At 41.4% G+C, this 23,763-nt stretch overlaps 2 protein-coding genes across 2 annotated transcripts; one reads left to right on the top strand and one right to left on the bottom strand.

Moving 5' to 3' along the window:
* Positions 1 to 4,655: 4,655 nt before the first annotated feature.
* Positions 4,656 to 7,303, bottom strand: polr1h (RNA polymerase I subunit H). Its single transcript, XM_056399094.1, has 5 exons — positions 7,163 to 7,303; positions 6,583 to 6,702; positions 6,003 to 6,106; positions 5,804 to 5,913; positions 4,656 to 5,064 (listed from the first exon to the last, which is right to left on the bottom strand). Exons 2-5 carry the CDS (start codon positions 6,698 to 6,700, stop codon positions 5,040 to 5,042), a joined length of 357 nt encoding a protein of 118 aa, XP_056255069.1. The 5' UTR covers positions 6,701 to 6,702; positions 7,163 to 7,303; the 3' UTR covers positions 4,656 to 5,039.
* Positions 7,304 to 7,308: 5 nt separating this feature from the next.
* ddx39b (DEAD (Asp-Glu-Ala-Asp) box polypeptide 39B) lies at positions 7,309 to 21,970 on the top strand. The gene is made up of 11 exons (XM_056399093.1): positions 7,309 to 7,388; positions 8,899 to 9,131; positions 9,361 to 9,488; positions 11,045 to 11,137; positions 11,250 to 11,433; positions 12,439 to 12,557; positions 16,364 to 16,495; positions 17,852 to 17,961; positions 19,675 to 19,819; positions 21,286 to 21,433; positions 21,538 to 21,970. The coding sequence occupies exons 2-11, from the start codon at positions 8,909 to 8,911 to the stop codon at positions 21,552 to 21,554; spliced, it is 1,299 nt and encodes a 432-aa protein (XP_056255068.1). The 5' UTR covers positions 7,309 to 7,388; positions 8,899 to 8,908; the 3' UTR covers positions 21,555 to 21,970.
* Positions 21,971 to 23,763: the final 1,793 nt, after the last annotated feature.

The raw sequence follows: 23,763 nt of genomic DNA, 5'->3' as shown, positions 1-23,763 counted from the left end.
GCAGCCCTTGGCTGTCAGAGGTCAGGTCAGGAGCTGCCGTTGCCATGGCAATGTGAAAATCTGCCCAGAATTCTACATGGCTTCAAACAATTGCAAATTATGAGAAAACCGTTACTTCTTTTCAAAAACCGAAAACACCGTGACAGACACTGAAGCCAGAAGTTTCTACAGTCTCTGTTTTATTCAGATATTCCTTAAAATGAGTAAGTAAGCTCAGTGCGAAGACAGAGTGAGATTCTTTTGAAAAAAAAAGACGATTACATTAGGTGTCAATGAGAGTGAGACAGGTATTGCTGCCGGACTCGGCACCCCCGTTTAAATTTTGTGCAGACCCTGCCTGTCAAAGTTACATTTTATGAATCCCAACAACTATGTCTACATTTTGAGAAAGAATTATTTGTCTCCTTTTTACGGTTTGGCCGTGAGCTTGAGTTAAAAATAAAAATAAAGGTTATTTTTTACTGCTTCACGCACTCTAGCCAACTGACGCTTTCACTCTAACTTTGAAGAAAAAGTGATTTCCACTCCTCCTTTGAGTGCTCACAGTTTGAAAAGTTTACATCTTATGTAAAAACAGTTGTGTTTTTGAGAGAGCAGAAGTTTTCCTCCGTTTTATAGTTTGAATCAAATTTCTACGTGCAGGTATGAGAGCGCTAGGTGACTCAGAAAAAAGGTGAAATTTTGTAGAGAAAAAGTAAAATTTTGTGTTTTTTAAAAAAAAAAAATTCCAATGCATTCCTAGTGCATTATTTATTCCAAGTATTTTGGGAATAACTGGGAAAAATTGGAATTTTAACACCAAAAGTCATAGCACCTCTTTCGGGATCAAGACGCACGTTTTGATGTATATATTACCGGGGTTTTCTCAAAGCTGCGGGACGAGTTACGCACCAAAATTTGGCGGAAGAATAATAATAAGTCTGAGGAATATTAATAGATGCCTCTGGGCTGAGCACCCGTGGCACTAACATGCAAAATTAAAGAGACTGGGTTGGCAGAGTCTACTTTTCCTCCTTTACTACTAGGAGTAGGGGCGTAGCCATCCTGGTCCAAGTCCTTAACCCTAACAGAGGTGGAAGTTAAAGCTGACACATCTGGAAGGTATGTCATGACTAAGCAAATGGTTATAATTTTAGGCAAAGTAAGTTGTCTGTGGATACTATTCCAGTAATCATATCCTGATATTAAGGTGTAGAATTGGTTACAGCATGCAGCCACTTCTATTGTTTCCAGTGTAAGAAGGACCTGAAGCAGCAAGGACAGAGAGGACTGCTGTCCTTCTCACACTCTACGTGTACAGCTGTTTGCTGCTGCCATTTGAGTTGATGATTGTTGAAACTTTCCAGCTGGTCATTGCAGTTTAGCATGTAACTATGGTAACTGCTGAAGCCATAGGTAAGATAGGTAAGACAATGGACTCGGAGGATCATCAGCTTTTAAATAACCAATATGGATCAATATGTAATGTTAATAATTTCATTATTTGACCAGCCTCCTTCAAACATTGGTGTGCACATCCTGACTGCAGAAGAGAGTTTATGTCCTGGCTTGCTTCAGTTCCTCTCTGACATGGCCCTCTTTGGGAAGAACACCTTGCTGCTGCTGCTGCTGCCACTGCAGCATCTATCACTTTAGGCTACAAACAGGAAAAGACTAGTCTGGTTCTTAAACTGAGAGAATCCACCCATCAGTCACTGAAGAAGTGGAAAGCCAAAACCGAGAAAGGATTGTGCAATTGCTAGGCTGCAGCACCAAGAACCTTATGAGCAGGGACCAGGCAGGAAAGACAGTGCCATGTTTTTGGTCCAAAGCCAGCCAGAGAGAGAGAAAGGAGATGGTGGTGGCAGAGGTGGCAAGGATGTAGGAAGGGAGCTACAAGATCAAGGCTGTGTCACAGGGCTGACAACGAAGGTCTCAAAGTGAGACCATCCAACACCATCTGCAGGTCCTGACTTGCTGTTGGTCATATAACTCCTGCGTCCTGACCCTGTCGAGCAAAGGTGCAATCAACCTCAGAGTTGGGAAGGTGTACAGCAGGGTGGAAAGCCATACTGCATGAGCAAAGGTGTCCACTCCCAGAGGGGGAGCATCGCTCACCCTGAGGGAAAAACAGAGGACACAGTGTTCTCCCTGCTTGCGAAGAGGTCAGTCACAGGACAACCAAACAGCCACCACATCAGTGCAGCCACATCTGGCAAGATGCTCCACTTATCCTTGAGCAGGCCCCCCCTGGACATCCTGTCTGCTACCACATTGAGGGTCCCCAGCACATGATGAGCCTTCAATGTGGGTGTACAACTCAATAACTCAAAATCAGAAATTATATTGTTCAAGCCACCAAACTCCATCAATCCCATTCAGCGTGCCATCGGTCCCTAGTCTGCACAATGAAAAGACCGGCACTAAAAATCTAGGAGTAGGCTACTGTTTGATTGAAATCTGAGTTTTGAAAACCACCTCAAAACAATCATGCTTCCTTCAAATAAGAACCAACTCCAGAATCAAACCAATACCGTCACACTTTGATCGGGAAAAAATCATTCAAGCATTTATCTTCTTTATCTCAGACTCGACTACTGTAACTCCAAAACAAAGTTGTGGGGTGGCCGACTGCTGCCACAGTTTGAGCTCCAGGGCGACATCGCTGCTGCAGACCAGTCACTGCTGTAGCTGCTGCTGCTGACGAGGAGGAAACTGCTCCGACACCTTCCTCGCCATCTCCAGTCGGTGGATCATCACCTGCAGGTCTGAGCTGAAGAGGGACTCGGTCAACAACGGCATGTTGAGCAGCTGGCGACAGCTGTGTAGCTCCTGTACATGTGGGAATTGTGACTTCAAGGAATTCGGGATGAAAGGTTTGAAGTAAAATTAAAAAATAAAAAAAAAGAATAAGTTAACCAATTCGATAACGATAACAGATACATCCCAGAGTTTCCTGGGTGAAAGTCCTGTTTGTGATCCATTCTTCCATCACAGCTTGGTCCTTGTGTGGACTTTGCAAAGCTTTTGCAAATAAAAATACATTTCTGACCTAAAGAAGTTGCCAACACACATTATACACCTTGTGTTTAGAGTGAGCAGAGAAATTAAAAATACATGAAAAAACATCAATGCTTTTAGTCTTATTTAGACCTAAAAATTCTTAAAAGAAAAAAAAAATTCACCTGTTTTTACAGATGAAAATAACTTGAAAAATGATCAACAAACAACTTGATGAAAATCTTTAAATTCACAATATATATAATACATACCAATCAGGTTTCAGAACCAACCATAGCACCAAAACTGCTCTCATGAGAGAAATCAATGGCCTTAAGATTAACAGAGAGAAAAGGTGCAAAACCAACCTTTTTTTTTTATTCTTTCCTCAGTGACATGATAAGGTGTTTTAGTTGAACTAAGGTTGCATTAACTACAGTGCATTATGGAGTAAAAGCAGTATGTTCATGTTGTCCATGCAGGGAAGACGAGGAAAAGAGGAAAGCAAAAAGACAAAGCAACAAGTTAGTTTGTCCATCAGTAAATTGATCTACACCAGCAGTTCTGAACCTGGGGTCCAGGGACCCTCAAAAGTCCTTGAAGGGGATCCAGGGAAATAAATGGGAATAATTTTATTTCACTGACCAGAAATTTGCCCAATGAGAGAATGCATAAGAACAACTGTTCTGTTCACTGTTAGTCTACCAGTCTACAGTTCAGACAGTTATTGAATGACTAAATCTTATCAGGTGTGATTCCTGAGACGACATAAAGGTTGAGAACAACTGTCTACACCACAGAGCTATATTTTATTTATGATAATACACTGTGTCTAATTACACGAGGCCATTTTAAGTCCTAGGTGAAAGAACTGTTAAAGGAGAACTGATTTTAATGCTGGCACACTTAACATGTGGTGAGTATTTAATAGCTATGTGGATGAGTATGGCTTGTATCCCATGTTCAGGAGCATAGATGAACTTCCAGGGAATATTACATAGAAAAAGCCTTAAAAAAATACACAAAGTACTCCACATCAAACAAATCGTCTTCTAAAAAAATCTGTGGCAAACGGAGTACACTGTTGTCTGTCACTGTGTGGCTTTTCAAATTCTTCACGTAGTGGCTTTAAAACATCTCAAATCAATAATTTCATAGAACAGTCGATCAAATGACTGTGTAATGTGAATATGTAGTGACAAACTCACAGAGAATTATCACCAATTTTGCAGTTCCTCTCGCTCTACACAGCTTTTTAGCCTCTTTACTGATTGGTTCGCTTTATTGGATCACAAATTCTCACAATTACGTTTCCAGCAGGAGCAGAAACAGCAGTAAAAGGCTCTGTCCTCTCCCTGCTCAGCATCAAACAGCAGACTGACTCAGTCAGAGAGCAGCTAGTGAACATAGTGCAGCATTCAGCAGCTAAAGATCCAGATATTTCCCTCAGGAGCTGGTGGAGACCAAACACAGAGCTAAAAGAGAGGGAGCACTGAACTTAGATATTTAAATTCATCAGGTGGACACTGATGACTCCAAAAAATGTTGACCATGTCTGTCAGGTGTGAAAATAAGCAACTATTCTAACACTATCTAAACACATTCTCCACAACAACTTTGTAAGCTGATTACGCCCCCCCCCCAAAAAAAACTACAACAAAATATCAAGCAAAATATTCATTAATGCAGCTTTAATAACATTTATAATAAACAACTTCTGTTATATATGTTACACCTTAAGTAAACAAATACTGTTCACCATTAATGTTCACTCTTCTTCTTGGAAACTGTAGTTTAACAACAACAACAACAAAAAACTTAACTTGAGGTCCTCTTACAAGCTGTAACTGTATCTCATAGCATTCAGCAGTAGATCATCTTTTTCCATGAAAACAGAGCGAACTCCATCCAGTGATGAAGACGGCAAGATGCAGTTGAAAGCTCTGCAGTGCACAGCCTCATTAGATAAACCAGAGGTAAAGGATCCACTGAGGGTCCTTCTTCAAACTTATATTTACAATCCATCCAACCATCTGAAAGCAACAAAGGCAGATTTCTTCTCAGGAGTCCTCCTTCTCTTGATACCTGTAACACCAAAGATCAGCAAAAAAAATCACAAGGCAGAACAAAATGATCCACAACACACAGTGTATTCATACTCAGTGTGTTTACATGCAGTTAAGTGACCAGGTTAGTCAGAGAAACCAGGCTATGAGGGTAATTTGGAGTACATATTTACATGTACTGTAATAACCAGGTTACTGTAAATCTGCAATACATGCAGCAGGTCAGTGATCAGATCTCTGCCCTGCCTCTGTCCTTATTCTGGAAAAATTACTGATTTATTTTAAAGTAGCAGTGATAGAAGACGCAGTCTGTGTCCTCAGGTCCTGATTTTTTGTTGTGTGTGTGTGTGTGTGTGTGTGTGTGTGTGTGTGTGTAGCCTGAGAGCTCAGTGAGAGGACAAACAAACACAGAGCTTACCCTCACAGCATGAACGTGTTTGAGTTTAACTGTCAAATGCTCAGTGTGTAGATCGACTTATTTAACGTGGATTATTCAGTGGGACTTTGGATGGAATGATTTTAACTACAAAGACGCATCACTCCGCATCTCTCCCTTCATCCAGCCACTCTGCTGTTACTTTCTCTGTCTGTAGTCTGTTATGCACATGTACTTATAACAAGACAATTAGAAACCTGGTTACCAGTAAACATGGCAGAGAAATCCAGGAGGATTTCACCTAGATAAATCAGGTTTCCTGTTTACATGACATTTAAGGAATCAGGTTCCTGGAAATAGCTAAATGAAACTGACTGAATACCTGCAGTGTATACAGGTGAAGAAGACAGTCTGTCCTTCATCTGCAGATCTCATCTGCCTGGTGTGGTAAACCATCCCCTCTTTATTGCAGCGAGAGCAGCGTCTGTCAATCTAAAGGAAGAAGATGCCCTTGTTAATACAATGTACCATTGTTGCCATAACACAAAACAGTCAGCGAGCAGCAGTGCAGTTGTTCTTACCACAGGTCCCTTCAGTTCAGAGTCCTCCTCGTCCTCCAGAACCACCGATGACTGCTCCACAGGGTTAAAGATTACTGTAGAGTGGATCTTCTGACCTGAAAACTCTGGAAAATAAAACACATGCATGTTAAGGATAATCTGTGGAAATCTGTGCAAAAAATGTTACCAACTGTTTGTATATGGACTGTTTTTCTAATGAAAGTGGACAGTGAGTTGTGTGGATTATTTAATGTAATAGGGACATTGTTTCTGGAAAGACACTTTACTGTTGACTTTTAAGGCATGGGTAGATACCACTAGAGGGAAGTAAGAATATGTTTTGTTTTTTGCTTTATTTGTACATTGTTAAACCAACTCCCTAAATTTCAGCTGCTCTGCTCCTATTACGCAAATGAACTGTAGTTGTAACTCTACAGACGACCTCCAGGACGCAGCTCACCAGTGTTTTTTATTGACATTTAATTTGTAAAGAAGAACAGTTCCCTCGTAGGTACATTTCCACATCGGACAGACTAGTGCACTGTGGAGTGTGCTGTCTTTCTGTGCTAATATACAGCCTTCTATAGACCATACTTGGTACCTGCCACAGGGATGCAGAAAGAGCAGCGGGGGCAGCGGACTGTGTCCTGTATTCCTGGGAGAGGAAGAACATTCCCACACTCTGGACAGAAGTTGGGATCACCACCAAAACACGACATCTCTGTGTGAAGAAAAGGAGCATCAGTACTGTATTAAATCTTTACATGGTCACTGTGTACCACAACAAACACAAACTGTCTTTTGGGGGGGTTTCTGCATTGTATATCAGTATATTTACAATATTAGTTACAGTTGAGACTTTGAAATAATTAAGTTGTAGTGTAGTGTAAATACTTGTTTTAAAAGAAAGACTTTATCGATTAATTTGAGAAATGTATCTCATTGTATTCTCAGTCTTTGTTGCGGCGACAGACACACTTGAGGGCTGGCCTTCAAAATAAACTAAAACATTAACATGGGACTGAGTGTATGTAAGAATTGAAAATGTGACAAATGCTAGCACAGAATTTAAGGGAGCATGTAACTTTAGCACGTGAGAACTGGACCACATCTGGATCTGTTAGCTACCGTTATATTCAATTTAGCCTTAGACAGACTGAGACCAGAATTTGGTTACTGACCTGTTTAATTTGTAACTATTGTTATTCCCAATAAATATTAAGCAGTTTCGTCGAAAAGATCAAACTGTCTCTGTGATGTTACTCAAAGTTTGGCATCCGCATGGTCGCACACCGCTGGGTCCTTCTACTCCTCACCGTCGCATACTGAAACGTCATTTAGGTACGCCAACGTTAGCGCTTTACTTTGAACAGACGTTGTGGTTCATTTTTATCTCTCGTAGTTAAGGTATGTCGATTGTTAAAAGTCATTGTAAACCGACAACATTACCATTACATACCGCGATATATCTGTTAAATTTTAAAGTTCAGATTTGAGCCGGAAACTGGTTTAGCAGGCAACTTGATGAGTTGCTTGTTAGCCATCGAGCTAACTGCAGCTAGCCGTTCAAATACGTCAGTTTGGTTTTGACAGGCTAACGTTGCACAGTAACTAGTCTTTATGCACATAGGCCAACCTAATATCACACATTTCTCTGAGTACGCGAGAATCTTGTGCCGAATTTATTTTGGTAGCTGGTTAATATGATTTATTATATGAAAAAAAAGATTTTTAAAAATCCAACCAGCAAAAATAATCCCTCTGTTTTTTTAAACTGCTTGTGTCTTGATCGCTGCTTTGATGTCGGCCACGACGATATTATGAAAAGAAGGCTTCCGGACTATTCCTTCAAAATAAAGGAGCAGAACTTTACCAGAAATTCCACATACTTAAATTTTATGAAGTTCCCGACATTAAAATCCGACAGCTGTTGTCACAGTCAGTTGTATGCATAAACCCTCCTGTCTAGTCTCAGGCAAACTGTCAGCATATTTTTTGAGGCTAGGGATACATCAATTAACAAAAGACTACCTTGGTGCAACATGCCTTTAACATGCAGTTATTACTATTTTGGAATTTTTGCCATATATAAATGGGTTTTACACATATATAACTCTAATAACCATCCAGACACTGCCAGTAGGTACAATGTGCTAAGGTGCCAGGAGATGCAAAACTTCTGGGTAAAAAATAAAATGCATTACAAAAAAAAAGTTGCCAGATATGCTTTGGCGGTTGTTAATATACCTGGACTTACAGTCTATGTGTGGGAAACATCCTAACCACTGATATTCCAGAATATATGGGGACACTTGAAATATGGGGGCACTAACAATTACTTTTATTATTGTCGATCAATCTCTTAATTATTTTATGATTAATTAGTTAAATAGTTTAGAGTTGCATCGGTATAGAAACAGGGAAATGCAGGAAATCTGCTGAGTTTGAGGAACTGGAGCCAGTGAGTGTTTGATAAATCATTTAAATGATCAACTGACTTTTCAGTAGATGAACTAATCGATCATTTATTTTAGTTTGTTTCAGCACTATGATGAATTAAAGAAGTATATATGCATATATATGCCTCTCATCTTTTAGTCTGTGTGGTTGTGGAGGGAGAGTTAAAAGCAGGGTATTTGTTATGTGATGTTTTTTTTGCTCTTTGTTTTGTTTGTGTCCTTGAGAAAATAAAGAATCAGTTGATTTATTCAAATCAAAATTACTTTGTGACACCAGTACTGAATTTGAAATAGCAACTTAAGGAATGTTACATCTCCTATGAAGAAATTACAGAGGTGGAAAGGGAGTCTGTAGTGTCCAAAGAAAACCGGAACACTCTGAAATGTAGTGTTGTTTAATACAGCAGTCCAGTCATTATATTATACCTCTGGAGTTTCACATAACACGTGTGTTACAGCTGTGTCAGGATGACTGAGAACGACGTGGACAACGAGCTGTTGGACTATGAGGAGGACGAGGTGGAGGCTGCAGGGGTCGGGGATGTTGGAGGTGGAGGCGACATGTCGATAAGGAAGGAGGGAGTGAAGGGCTCCTATGTGTCCATTCACTCCTCTGGATTCAGAGACTTCCTGCTGAAACCTGAGCTGCTCAGAGCCATAGTGGACTGTGGGTTTGAGCATCCATCTGAGGGTAAGTTTGATGGTTTTAGAGTTCCAATAAACTGAAAAGAGAAATAAGCAAATATGCTTTTCTTTGTTTGATTAAAAAACTTGATGAGACTTATTGATGCAAGTGGTTTAACCTTTGCTGATTTTCACTCCCTTTCTTATTTTCTGTCTCTCTTTACATCCATTCCCCTGATAAAAGACTGCCTTAATAGAGAGACATGTGCGTGTGAATGTGTGTTTTTTTATTACAGTTCAGCATGAATGCATCCCTCAGGCGATCCTTGGTATGGATGTGCTCTGTCAGGCCAAGTCTGGGATGGGGAAGACTGCAGTGTTTGTTCTGGCCACCCTGCAGCAGCTGGAGCCCGTCACTGGACAGGTGATCCTCCCCCTAACCCGACTGATAAACATGTTGATTTACACATCTGAGTCGCCTTTCATTATTACCATGCACAGTTTGAGAGAAAGACTGCAGGCAGTGCTTAGGGCTGAAACCAGCGCTGTCTTCTCAATCTCAATCTCCTCAAGGTATATTTTTATTGACAGTTGGTAAAAGACGCTGGAGTTGAACACATTTGTAACATTATTTCTCTTAAAATATCATCATTTTATGTAGAAGTCCAGTTTTATTCTTGACCTTGGAAAGCAGATCATCAGTATTTGTCAACTCTTCTGGAATTTGTGAGTTGTGAGATTGTTTTTTGAAATCATTTTGAGAAGGATTTGGAATGGGATTGCAAATTCTAAGCAATGTAAAATGAGCTATTTGTAAGTTTTGCTATTGCTACATAGCCATCACATTAACAGCTGTTTTCTTAACATTCTAGAAGAAACGTTGTGAGTTCAGCATCAAAGATCATTCCTTTAGTCAACAAGAGCTGCCTCCAGAGGAAAGAAAAGCAGTGCCAAAGTTAACTGTTGTTTTGCTTCTGTTTCCATCACTTCTTCTCTGCTACTGAAGTTAGCATGCTAACTCTCGAGACTTTCCGTCTACCCTGAAGGAGCAGCTCTGCTCAGAGGGCGTATTATAACCTCTTGTGCTGGAGACACAGCGATGGTTGAAGGGCTCAGTGAGACAGAGGTACTCCTCCTGCACTGATGACTGAAGAACAGCTGAGATGTGATGGCATGTGGTTGAGTGTCTCCTTCACCAGCATTTTGTTTGAACAGGGCCTGAGAAAGGATGTGTGACTGTTACTGAGCACATGTGTTTTCAATACATCAACAGTTGATAGTTTGTGAGTATCATTACGACGCAGGCTTCACCCACAGGTGACCCACCACAGGTCTAACTGTTGCGCGTAAGAATCACTGTGGAGTCCGTTGACTCTTTCACCATGTGCATCCACAGGAAATCTCTTGCTGGAAGAGTCCAGTCTCCGGAGGAATCTCTTCAGCCTTTTTCAGCAGTGCACATTCAGCTACCTTTGATGACCCATATCATTCTTCCAGTCTTTGCCAGATTAGGTTGAGAGCTGCTGTGGGGTTTAAACACAGAGCTGTGGTGCTGACTCCACACTGAGCCATTTTGTCATTATATCAAATTCTTCCCTGTCTGAAAGGTTGAGGTGTTTGGCAGCACTTTGACGTTATGGTTGTCATATTGTAAAACTGTATAAAGCTTTGTATTGTATTACACGGGAAATGTTTTTGGTCACGTGGACTGGTGGAGTCTGCATGTTTGGATATTTGTCTGAAAACTTGGCTTGATACAGTATAAAGAACTCAGGCTGTGACCTGCCTGCTGCCTGAGTAGATGATAGAGAAGACAAAGTGAGTGGGCCACCTCACCTGTTTTGACCACTAACGTTAATCAAACCCTGTAATTTGTGTACGTTCTGATGAATTATTTTTTTCATCAGTTGGTGCTGAAGGTGTTTTGCATTGAACGTCATATGAGGAACTTGATCATGAACGCTCATTGTTTTGCTCCAGGTGTCGGTCCTGGTGATGTGCCATACCAGAGAGCTGGCCTTTCAAATCAGCAAGGAGTATGAGAGATTTTCAAAGTACATGCCAACTGTCAAGGTAAAACACCGTCTCCCGATTCTTCCCCACAGACCGAATCTCAACTGTCTCACAGCATGTGTGATGTGTGATATGTGATATGTGATATGTGTGTGTGTGTGTGCCTCTGCAGGTGGCAGTGTTCTTTGGAGGGCTGTCTATAAAGAAGGATGAAGAGGTGCTAAAGAAGGACTGTCCTCATGTTGTGGTGGGGACACCAGGCAGGATCCTGGCACTGACACGCAACAAGACACTCAACCTGCGTCACATCAAACATTTCATCCTGGATGAGTGTGACAAGATGCTCGAGCAGCTTGGTCAGTAAATATGCCCTCACATAGCCCTTCTTATATTTAAAGTCAATGTCATCACATTGATATGCAGGCTTACATCTAAGCAACTATGCTGCTGCTGCTGGATGGGCTGTCTGGATTCGCTCCCTGGCAACGTGGAACACACTCATGGTCAGGGGCGGACTAGCCATTGGAAACTGCCAGTCAGGTCAAACGGCCAGTGGTCAAAGAGTTTTTATTCTTCAATTTCTGATATCAGTTACTGTACGGTCCACAGCCACTGGACAGCGCTTGTCCCTCACAGCAGCAGCGCTGTCTGTGTCACACTGGGCCAATCTAATAGTAGTAGTCACATCATCTCTGATATATTCGCATATTACTACTGACTACTAGTACCGTAAGCAAATGTTCTTTTGTCATGGGGATCGTGACGGGACGTGAGGTGATCCAAGTCTCTTGTTCATGTCAAAACGTTTGTAAACAGTCTCTCGCTTACGTCATATGAGTCTAATTTCCTGATCAGATACAGGCGTTGCTTTTTAAAAATGTAGTTAGTGTTGGCTGTGAAACTTAAAGTGCAGTCAATCAAAAAGGTTCCTAAAGATTTGAAATCCTCTCCACTTCAACAGGCTGATCATTAAACAGCATGGTGGCTCCCAATAACCAGCTCCTTAGTCTTATTTTAGTTAATAAGCAGGGCACTGTCTTCAACTTCAACTTCAAAAAACAAATTTTAAGGATAATATGTTTATGTTCTGTGTTTCTGTTTTGAAGCCACACTTCACTATATATATATATATATATATATACATATATATGTAATACATCTAACACATGCCTACATTATTTGCCTTAAAAGATACAACATCAAACTAGTTGTAATACATAGTTGTAACATAGTTATATCATTATAGTTAAATAATAGCTGGGTTTTCCTTTAATTCATCACCTTTTATTCCTTATTCACTGCCATTAGACGAGTGTGTATGACTGTGTGATACTAATCTGAGTCACCGCTCTCTTCTTCAGACATGCGCAGAGACGTCCAGGAGATTTTCCGTATGACTCCCCATGAGAAGCAGGTCATGATGTTCAGCGCCACTCTGAGCAAAGAGATCCGTCCAGTCTGCAGAAAGTTCATGCAAGATGTAAATACGACTCCCCACTTGCATTCACCATGCCTGCTCTTACTCCCTCCACACCTCTACTACTCCTCCCCCTGTTGCGCCGTGCCCGCTGGAACAGCGGGTAACAGAGTCCATGTTGCCCCGCGACCTCCATGAATCCAAGTTACAAGCAAGAAAGAAGTTTTACTCCAAGCAGCCGCTTCAGTGCGTCTGGAATGTGGGGAAACGTCTGCCCACTGCGCTGTCATGTCGTAGCCTGGCCATTGCTGTGCCTCAGCCTCACACAACTGTAAACAGGCTACATTAGTTCAGTTCACCCTGCCTTAAAACTACAATATGCAACATCTGGTCTTAACACAGGGAGCGTGTTGTGAAGTTCCCACCCCAACAAACATTTACGGTTAGGGTTAGTCAGGCCGAGTCAGACACGTCAAAGAAGCGTCAGAGAAAGCATCTAATCTGCAGCTGAAATCTTCCTTTTTCAATATGTGTCAACACTCTTCACTGCTTTGTAGCTGCCTGCCTGATACTGAACAAGCCACACAGCCACACACCCATAGCAAATAGTTTAGAACTGTAAAAACTCCAAATTATTGAGAAGTGTCAGCCAGGAAAACAGTCTGTTAGTGTGGTATAAATGCCATGTAGTTATTGCAGTTGTCTTTTAATGTTAAGTCAAGTTGCATACTGCAGCTTTAAGACCCGATCTCAGAAATTGGCATCACTGCACTTCTGTGACTTTAAAGGTCCATATAGTCTAAAGGTCTCTATCCATGTGCTGTTTGATTATAAAGCAGGTCTAGGTTCTATATTAATACTGTGAAGGTATCAAAGTGCTCAGTCTACAGAGAAATGCACAGCTGGAACTTTGTGATGTCACAACAAAGCAGTCACCACTCTCAGTCATGCCCCGCCCACCTGGACCAACCATCCAGCCTTCCAGGATTTGGTTTCCTGAGTGTTTATTCTAATGTTTACTTTGGACCACTCAGAAAACAGTCAGCCAATCCGGAGAGAGGCTAAGAGCTTCCTCTCTTCTGATTGGCTCACTGACCTGTTGTTGCTAGAGCTCCAGAGAGAAGCCTGAGAGAGGAGATGTAAAACTACACTGAGATGGTTTCTGGTTCTTAAAACCACAAATATATCTTCTTATGGATCAACACTTCAAATAAAATACAGAAGAAGAAGAAAATATGGAGCTTTAAGTTCAGGAACTGTCATAGGTTGTAGATTTACCTCTTTGGCTCCGACATGGCAAGATTCAACTATGAGCCCATGTCTTAGACCAGGGCCAAGAGCCAACTTAAATCTCATCTCGAAAAGTAATTATAGAAAATCACATCTATCACGTGACTCTCTCCAACCTACAGTGAAGTTTGGGAGGAACCTTTGACAGCAACTCTCTAGTAATCACTTGGTTATCACATGTATCATAGTCAAAAAAAAAAAATCCTTACATTTTGTCAGTGATACGTTATACTGCAAAAGCTGAAATCATTTTATTTAATCCTTTTTTTGAAATGATAGAAATATGTAGTGAAGTGTAGCAGGGAGTCAGAAAACATAAAATAAGAGAAGTCAGAATTACAGAGTTGAAAACAGACAAAAATATTTAAATAAAGAATTTGTTGGTGTTCACATTTAAGAGAGAAGCAAATCAAAAGATCTGAAGCTGCAACTTTTAAGCTAAAATTTATTTAGATTCTAGATGTTGCATTTGACAAGGCTTTTCATTATGACAGTTATTCCACCTCTGTGCTGCAGTCATCAGCACACAAGGCCAAATGAACTCTCAGCTCCTGCTGCCTACTCTCCTCGTTCCTTCCACCTTCTGTTCACTCTGCATGTATCAGTTAGTATTTAGTTTGTGGTTGATTTAACTCGATGGAAAAATGTATGAGATAAAATAAACCATGTAAGCACAACATAAACTGAAATAATAAAGGCTGTAAGCCTGGTTTTAAGGGGCCTCTGGAGTTGCTAAAGCTCCTATCATTTCATTTCAGTTTATACTGTGCCTAAATGATACAGTACTAACAAACAAATTGCAATGCAGTTGATTAAATTACCACAAACTATTTATCACAAGGTGAAGCTGGAGCCTTTGGGGCCCCCAAGGGTCTGGACCTCAGGGCAGTTTTGTGCATTGCCCATCTTATAATCTAGCCTTGTCTAGGACCCAGACGGGCTCCTCTTATCCAGCTGCAGTTTAGTGTGAAGAGTTTTACTTACTTACTATTAAAGAAATATTATAATTAGCTTTTATTCTGAAGTGAGTGAGCAGGAAGTGAAGAAGTTTCTTTCACTGAAGTGTTGCAGTGGCCCAGAGACTAAATTCCTCATGATATAATTTTATTTATGTTGGCATTGAGCTGTAATTCAGGCATCGGATACAGTCGTATCCAGCTGATGAAAAACTTGTGGTTTGTTCTGGTGTGCTACAGTATAGTGCGTTAATGGGTTAGAAAAGTTTGAAAATCAGTATTTTTATTTACTGGCCACTGTGTTTGGTAGATAAACTGAATATACTTCTATATTCTTCTTCCTTTTAGCACTGCTTGCAGGAGTAGACGGAAATCAGTAGAAAGGAGTCCATTAATGATGCAATGAGAGGCATCATACAGGCTTTGTTTACTGGTAGATGCTGTGTAATGTGATAGGAGTCAATTGTTTTCTTTTATGGGCTGCAACTTTACTGTTGTGGTTCAGTCTCACCACTCTCATCATCCTCATGTTCAGCAGGGTGAGGTAGCTCAGGAAAAGCTCTGCTCACCTGCTCAGCAGCAAACAGCAGACAGACACAGGTAGATAGCAGCTGGTGAATACAGTGCAGCATTTAGGAAGTGGTTGAGACCAAATGCAGAGCAAAAAGAGGGGGATTACTGGACTTAGATTCATCAGGTGGACACAAACACCACTCACACGTGAAAGTTGCGTTAGTATTGGGTGGTGTTGAGTACTTGTACTGTCTATGTGCTTGCTGGTTGAGTTAGACGTGTTACTGGTCATACCACAAAGGTGTCTGACTTGGCTATTTTACAGTTAAATTGATTGAGAAAGTATTTGGAGGGTGAATCAATAATGAAAATAATGGACTGTAATCACCTTAGCATTATTATAGCACAGGACGAGGTAAAGCTCTATAATGAGGTTCCATTAAATGCCTGACAGTTGTGCATCGTTAGAAGATAGCAGCTTTAGATTTATTTGTTGTAATAATGTGACGAATTCCCTCATTCCTAAATTAGATCAAGGGGCAGATAGGGATCAGTGCATAGACTCATGAGTCTGCATTGGTACATGCTGAGATCCTGAACTGATGGAGTCGTAGAGGAGCCAAAGCGGGACAGAAAAAGCTCATGAGTCAATTTGTTGTGTTGTCGTTTTAATCTTCTCAGTAGCACTACCAGTCAGTTTGATGTCTTTTGGGTATTGCGGTGTGTGTGTGTGTGTGTGTGTGTGCGTGCGTGCAGTTGATCCGTGAGTGTTTTGGGGGGTTAGCTACCCCACAGCCTTCCCTCTGTCTCCTCTCTACCATCGCTCCTCCACTCCATCTCCTGAACTTTCTCTTCATGATTTTCTGTGTCACCTCTGGTTTTGCCCTCTGTAACTTGGTGCCTTCCTTACTGGTATTTTTCTCCCCACTCATTTCTATACTGTCATATATATCTCTTAATCTGTCCTGTAAAGCTCCCCCCTCATACTGCCATATTCTGTCTGACCTGCTTTACTAAACTCCACTTCCACATTCCCTTATTTCCACACCCATGTCCCTCCTTCAATATCCTCAACCCCCCCCAACCCTCTACAACTCCTGCCTGCTCCAGCCGATGGAAATCTTTGTGGACGATGAGACCAAGCTGACTCTGCACGGGCTGCAGCAGTACTACGTCAAGCTGAAGGACAATGAGAAAAACAGAAAGCTCTTTGACCTCCTTGATGTACTAGAGTTCAATCAGGTACTGTGGTCTGAATGTTGTTGACAAGTGTGTGAGAGGTGCTGTGTGTGTTTAATTATTACACATATGTTAAGCGAACACACTTAAAGGTGTCAGTATGCTTCAAATGAAGTAGGCTGTATAATGTGTCATCTCACCACCTATCCAAGTCCAGCTGCTGCCCCCGCTTCTCCTTAAGCCCCCTCTTTTTAGCCTTGGCGAATTGATTGTGAAGCTACAAATAAATACACTCCATTGGCAGTTTATTAGATACACCTACCTGCCACAAACTACAGTACATCCTCCAAACATTACAACCTTCATGAAGGAGGATTTATTGCAGGACTGTTGTGTTAGCATGCATTAGTTTTAGCTAGTTGTACTTAATAAACTGCCAACAGACCATGGTTCCATTTTATTGAGGTCTCTTGACTACACCCTGATCTCCCCCCATGATGTCAGCATCTTCTGCATGTCCTTGTGGTCTCGATGTAGTGCCTGAACTGCTCCTGCCACAGCTATGCTGATGACACCCAACTGTTCTTCTCAATATTTGGAGCTTAAGGTATTACCTACAGCTGAACCTGGACAGGCCTGAGCTTGTGTTCTTTCAGGGGAAGGGATGCCTGTGCCAAGGGGTGTCGATCACTGTTGACAGTATTGTGTTGATGCCAACTCTAGCAGTGGGGAACATGGCTGTGACCCTGGAGTAAGAGCTGCTGTTCTCAGCAAACATAGTAGCCTGTTCCTGAAGATTCTGTACAATACCAGGATGATTCAGCCCCCGCTAGGGAGCTTATTCAGGTGGGTGGCACCTCCTGCCAGAACAAGCGCAACTTACTTCTCACTGGAGCACCTGCATCTACCACCTCTGCAACTAGTCCAGAGTGGTAAGGCAACTACATCTTCCTATCTTCAAGCCACGGTCAAACCCTACACTTTTGTGCGACCATTGCACTCCTGTTTGACCGGTTGGCTCCCCCGTTCTCTTGTGTCCTGGCCCAACTCCTCAGGACAGCAGACTCACTGCACGTTTTCAATACTCGCCTTGCATCACATGTTTTAACAAAACTAAGCTGTTGCACTGGAACACTCCTTTGGTTGTTGGCTTGAGGGAGATGCACTTCCCATTTGTGATGACATTTAGCACTTGTTCCTATAGATTTGAATAAACTTTGTTGTCAAAAGTGAATTCAAACTTCAGGAACCCCCCCAAGCCCCTCACTCTGCTGTCAGGAACGAGGTTTTAGACATTGTTAGATGATCGAACAAGCAGTTTTTTGAAGCATACTGAGGCCTTAATTCTTAAGATAGATTCACAGATTGAGTATAGAGATGCCAACAGTAGCTGAGTGAGCGTATCACTGTGTTGTTCAGGTGGTGATCTTTGTCAAGTCTGTCCAGCGGTGTGTAGCTCTGGCTCAGCTTCTGGTGGAGCAGAACTTCCCAGCGATTGCCATCCATCGAGGGATGCCTCAGGAGGAACGGTAACTGAAAAGAGAAGCACAACTCCACACCAACACAGGATTTGAAATGTTGAAGTAGCTAAGAGAAAGAGAAGGGAGTGGCTTTTGCTCATACACATACACAGCTGATCACAAGACTTGACATGGTGTACAGGCAAACACCTTTGTTAAAGTTTTGGGTGTGTGGTTTGTGAAAAGGTGGGAAATAAAGCAGACATTAACAATCAAAACCCAACAAAACTGATACAGTTGTACTGATATATATATGTGAATACGACCAATATCGATACACAGGCCTGTTTACGGATTGTACAAGCTAATACACTGACAGATTAGGTATGAATGCATCAAAACAACATGCTTTCAAATGAAACATAATGGAGACCAGCATCGTCATCTAATTGGTGGTGAACTACATACAGTTCCTATTAAAGTGCATGAGAAAGTATCTGCATAATGTCATTTTCACTTGTCCCAAGTCAGAGGCCACAACCTTCAGTGGATGCTGTCTACGAAGATGTGATCCTTTGTACCCATCGTAGACCGTGAAGGCCGATCCAAATGAGACAGTCTGGTCTACAGAGGATTTTCACTTGTCTTCACAACACGTAACTTTTTCTCCACAAAACCTTAAGTTTTCAAGGTCCTTGGTTTTAACCGTTGTACCGTTAGGTGTTGAACTGAGCTGAAACCCAATACTTACATTTAACAGTGTAATCTCAGGCTCTCTGTCAGTGTTGTTTGCTGCCATATCATTTTCATTAACGGCACGCAATGAATCTTGGGATAGGTTGGACCATAAAGGATCCACCTGTTGGAGCCTTCGTTGGCCAGGAAAAGAAGGACACATTTCTCGGCGGCATTTGAAGGAGCATTGTGCCGAAGCAAAATCAAGAATGTTTCTCCAAATGATGAAAAACAGCTGTCAGTGCCCACAGTAGCTGATACAGCAGAAGTCTGACTCACTGAACAATGTTGGTGGCAGTTCAGAGGTCTGAAACCAGCTAATTGAAAAAGTTGAAACCTTTGGAAAGAGCAAGTCAACTGACAAAGAAAGTTGAGAACTTTTTTGCACTTTCGGAAAACAGCAGCAAACCAGTTACAATGACTATTACAGTTCAGTTCTCAGCAGATTCAATGTTTGTTTGTTTCTTTAAGTTCGATTTTTCGTGCATTTTTGCCTTTATTCTGATAGTACAGTTAGGACTAATGTGGTGGCCTATGTGATACGGGTTCTACCATGTGAGCCACCGAGGCACCCCAGCAGACTCAGTGTTGAATGGCTGAGCACCCAACCACTTCACATGAACAACAGAAAATGCTGCATTCTCCGGACTCTTTCTGTTCTGTTCTGTTTGTTCCCTCCACCAAGGAGGTCACGCTTTCACCTGTGTCAGCAGGATTACACAAAAAACTATTTGCACAAAGCTTGGTAGGGGGTGAGGCAAATGCCAGGGAAGAACACATTCAATTTTGGGGCAGATCCAGATCATTTACTACCAGTTTGAATTTTTATGTTGTTTGACATTGGCCCTGGGGGAGGTGTGTGCTCTCCGATGCAAATCGCTCCCTTCTAATTTGTTCTGGATTGAACAAATCTGTGCTCTGCTGCTTGAGTATTATAACTCATGGATGTGTCTTGTGTACAGAGGTCATCTTTGTTGCGTTGTATTGCAGCTGTCAGTGGGATATAATGTATTTCCTGAGCTTCACTCGTCTCCATTGTGTCTGTAGTTTGTCTCGCTACCAGCAGTTCAAGGACTTCCAGAGGAGAATCCTGGTGGCCACCAACCTGTTTGGACGAGGGATGGACATCGAGAGAGTCAATATTGCCTTTAACTACGACATGCCAGAGGACTCCGACACTTACCTACACAGGGTAAAGCTGTCTCTCTCACATGCACACGCACACACACTCGAGTTGAACCCTACAACCTACGCTACCAGCTGCTCACTGTACAAGGCCGCATTCAAATAAAGCCAAATACAAGACACCAAAGAAAAGTGTCCTGTCGCCAATAAGCTCACTCAGGATTCAGTCAGATGCCAGTATGAGTCTGAGCCGTCCTCTGCTCACAGACAGTTTCAACAACTTCAAACATCAACTCAGTTCCTTAAAGGGTCCGGCTGGTGTTACTAATCAGCAGCTGAGTGCATGAGTAGACCCAAACCAGCAATATGTTGGTTCTAGTGCTGCCCCCAAATAATAGGCTGGTCGATGAGAAGAGCCGACACTCTGGTTCCTGTGGTTATTAGACAGCGATGTAGCCGAGCGTCTTGGGTTCAACTAACTGCGTGTTTAACAATAAAACAATAAACGGGACATACAGACAAAGTACGGCTTTCCCTAACACAAATGTCACAAGCGGCACTGCTTTATGCCAGCCTTACGGCAACTCTTGGGTGACACATTACTTCAAATATGGAAACCCATAGTAAACATAGGACAGTCTGTTACAGTAATTACATACGTCAGACAGGAAATCCAAAGTGGGGGATTATCTCGAGAGGCTAAAGGATGACCCCAAGAGGGTGACATGGAGACTCTGGAGATACGTGTGTGATATTTCCATGTGGTAATGTTGACGAGCTGTGACAAAGGCCCTGTTCAGACCTGCCATTAAAGTGAGAGTTTGCGTTACATGACGTGGGGTTGTGTGAGGAGCAGCAGGAGCACTGGTAAAGAAGCTGCTGTGGACGGGGTCAGCAGGAAAACTACCGTTTGTAAACTGTTGAACTACACTATTACTACCCACAAGTGCACTTACGACATGCATTGTATTACACCGCAGATCAGCTGTTTGAGTCAGACAGAGCTAGGTGTAGGTGCGCCTGTGCATAGGAATAAAGTAGTTCAGCGGTTGAAAAATGTAGATCCAAAGCTAAGTGAGAAGGCGACTGAAAAACTCACCACGGGACCAACTTTGTGCAATAAAAAAGTTCATGAAGAATTTCTGTTTGAATTTCTTAATCTGAAACAAGATAACAAAGGTTTGTTAAATTTGTTTTATTTACTAAGATTAGAGCCCATGTTTTGGAAAAAATGAATAAATTGATTAATTAAAAAGATGAAAATCTGTCAGTAGGATTCCAACCTGGAAGTAGTTTTTGGTCGTGATGAAAATATTTGACGTTTTTCATAGTTGGTTTGGCTCTGCACAGGGAACATGTTAACAAAAGACAAAAGTAGAATATCACCCAGAAACTGAAGTGACCGGTGACTCTCTCCACAGGTAAATGTGCAAGTAAACTGAATGTAACGTATCAAATGCCTTTCTCCACACCGAGAAGTGAGGTCAGCTGTTCTGAAGGCAGCAGGTGTGATAAAGGTGTGTGTTGCTGCAGGTGGCCCGGGCAGGCAGGTTCGGAACAAAGGGCCTCGCCATCACGTTCGTGTCGGACGAAGGTGACGCCCGCACGCTCAATGATGTCCAGGACCGCTTCGAGGTCGACATCAGCGAGCTGCCGGACGAGATTGACATCTCCTCTTACAGTAAGTTGTATTGAGTTAATGGTAATTGATTTCAAGTTTATTCAAAGTTCCCCTCAATGACTCTCCATGTGTGTGTGTGTGTGTGTGTGTGTGTGTCCCTGCAGTTGAACCGGCGCGATAGACGAACCAAATGCTCCCTGGGGCTTCTAGTCACTTTGTATTTGCAGTTTCATGATGATGGTAGATGCAGACTGTCTTTCTAGGAAACCCCTGGCAGGTCAGACAGCAGATATTTTCTTAATCCTGTGACATTTGCTTTTGGAGAGGATGAAGCAGTGGTGGTGGTACGGCTCCCTCTGCAGGGAGAAATCAGGACAGTCTTCGTTTCATAATGTTTGTTATATTTAAGTTTCTAATGTCAGTATTTGTTAATGAATATTTAATTTTGATATTGAGTTGTTTTATGAAGGATAGCCGGTTTTCTAGGTATTTGACTTGTTATAAGAGGTAGTTCTAGGACTGGCAGTAGAGAAATGGACATGAGCAAACACTATTCACTGCTGTCTGGATTAATAAATATGGTTTTTGCTTGGTAAAGTTTCTCTCATTCTTCATCCACCTGAGTATTCAATGTTTTTCTTACATCAACAAATCCCACTAAAATGCCATAACCAACAGTGTGTTGTTGTCTCAGTACTTAATTACCTCTCTAGCCTGTCGTGGCTGTCAGCCCCAGCTCCTGTAAGGATGTGAATCTGTTTAAAAAAAAAAAACAACTCACAAATATATGCATTAAAGCGAATTCATTTCCGAAGACAGGTGGACACTGAAGCTTTTATCAAACACTTCTCAAACAGGAGGAAATAGTACATCTGTTGGGGACTATTTTCAGCAGTGGATTAATAAACATTTGGTTCTCTTTCAGGGGAAACTGGAGGCAAGTTTATGAACTAAAGTACACAGATAATTCATTTACACACTAAACTGTTTAAAAATACAAATTTTAGGAAGAACTGAAATAAAAGGATTTAAAATGGTGCTCACTATCCAATAGCACAAAGGCACGTGTGTTGAAAAGCAGAAGTCAAGAGTGCGAGTTCATCAGTCAATCATTTTTTGTACTGTGGTTGTTCACAAGTCTCTATACACCTTTGTGAGGGCTTCTACGATATGAAACTGCACCAGGAGTCCTTGTGTTTCGCCACTTATTTTAGAGCTGAGGTTAACAACATACTGCAATCAGTTCTTTTTCTAAAGAGAAGTTAAACAGCAAGTGAGTGAAAAAGTTACAATACTTTAAATAAAGGCGGAATAAAACGTCAAAATCTTGTAATATATGAGAAGTATCTGTAGATCTGAATGATCTCAACACTTGTGCTACTGTTGGAAGATTGTATCAGTGTGTTTTGGTGAGATGATTATTGAAATCTAAAAAACCAAAAGTGTTGCATTATGGGTCCATGTGATTGATCTGACTGACTTGAGAAGAGACATTACAACACTGTCGTCAGCAAATCTTACAATATGTTGATTTTGTATTTACTGCAACGTCATCTGTACACAAGATAAAAAATGAAGGATACGACACGACCTGCAGTGAGCCAAGTACAGACTGATCCAGAGGTAAGACGCCCAATGTCCATATTCTTTTAAAATATGTATATTTTGAACATCAATTTAATATGTACACAAGAAAGATGTTTCAGTAAATACATTTAGAAACATTAAAACTTTGTAGGTACAAAACTAAATGTAAAATCTCGGTGGGAAGATGGGTCGTGGGGAAAGAAGTCCCTTGGCGGCCATCTTGCTTCGTGAGTCATTTTGATCAAACAAAATTGGTATTTATGCATAAGATTAACTTTATTTTCAAATGTTGCTGTTACTCTGACTTTAACTGCAACATAAATGTATACAAGACGTTTTTAGAACAGTTTGGCGAATAATTTAAGATTGATGGGCCGAGAACAAAGATTTTGTTTCAAAACATTATTTCAACTTTATCATTGATATTTGAATTACTGACATCAAAATCCTGTTACATACAAAGCAAGTGAATAATGAAAATTATGTAACATCAGCATTGATGCTTAGCATACACTAGTAAAGAATTAAAGCTAAGAAGCTAGTATGCTAATATTGCTAGCTATAATGTTATTATCGTAACCTAGCTATTTGGCCTTTTAAAATGGTAATAATACATTTCTTCCCATTGGTTAGATATCAGATTATTGTGTTACGTGATGATGTACATATTTTCCCAGAAAACTAAAATTAGCAAGGCTAAGTTTTTAAAAAATTCTCGGATGCCCATGGGGGGCTTCTTACCCCAAATCAGAGGGGGGGTCTTAACAGAAAAAAAAAGCTTTTATATGTGTATGTTTATAACA

This window comes from Seriola aureovittata, chromosome 16 (genome assembly GCF_021018895.1).
Source record: "Seriola aureovittata isolate HTS-2021-v1 ecotype China chromosome 16, ASM2101889v1, whole genome shotgun sequence".
In the NCBI taxonomy this organism is placed as follows: domain Eukaryota; kingdom Metazoa; phylum Chordata; class Actinopteri; order Carangiformes; family Carangidae; genus Seriola; species Seriola aureovittata.
Note: the sequence above shows the minus strand (reverse complement) of the source record. Positions and strands in the feature narration are given on the sequence as shown.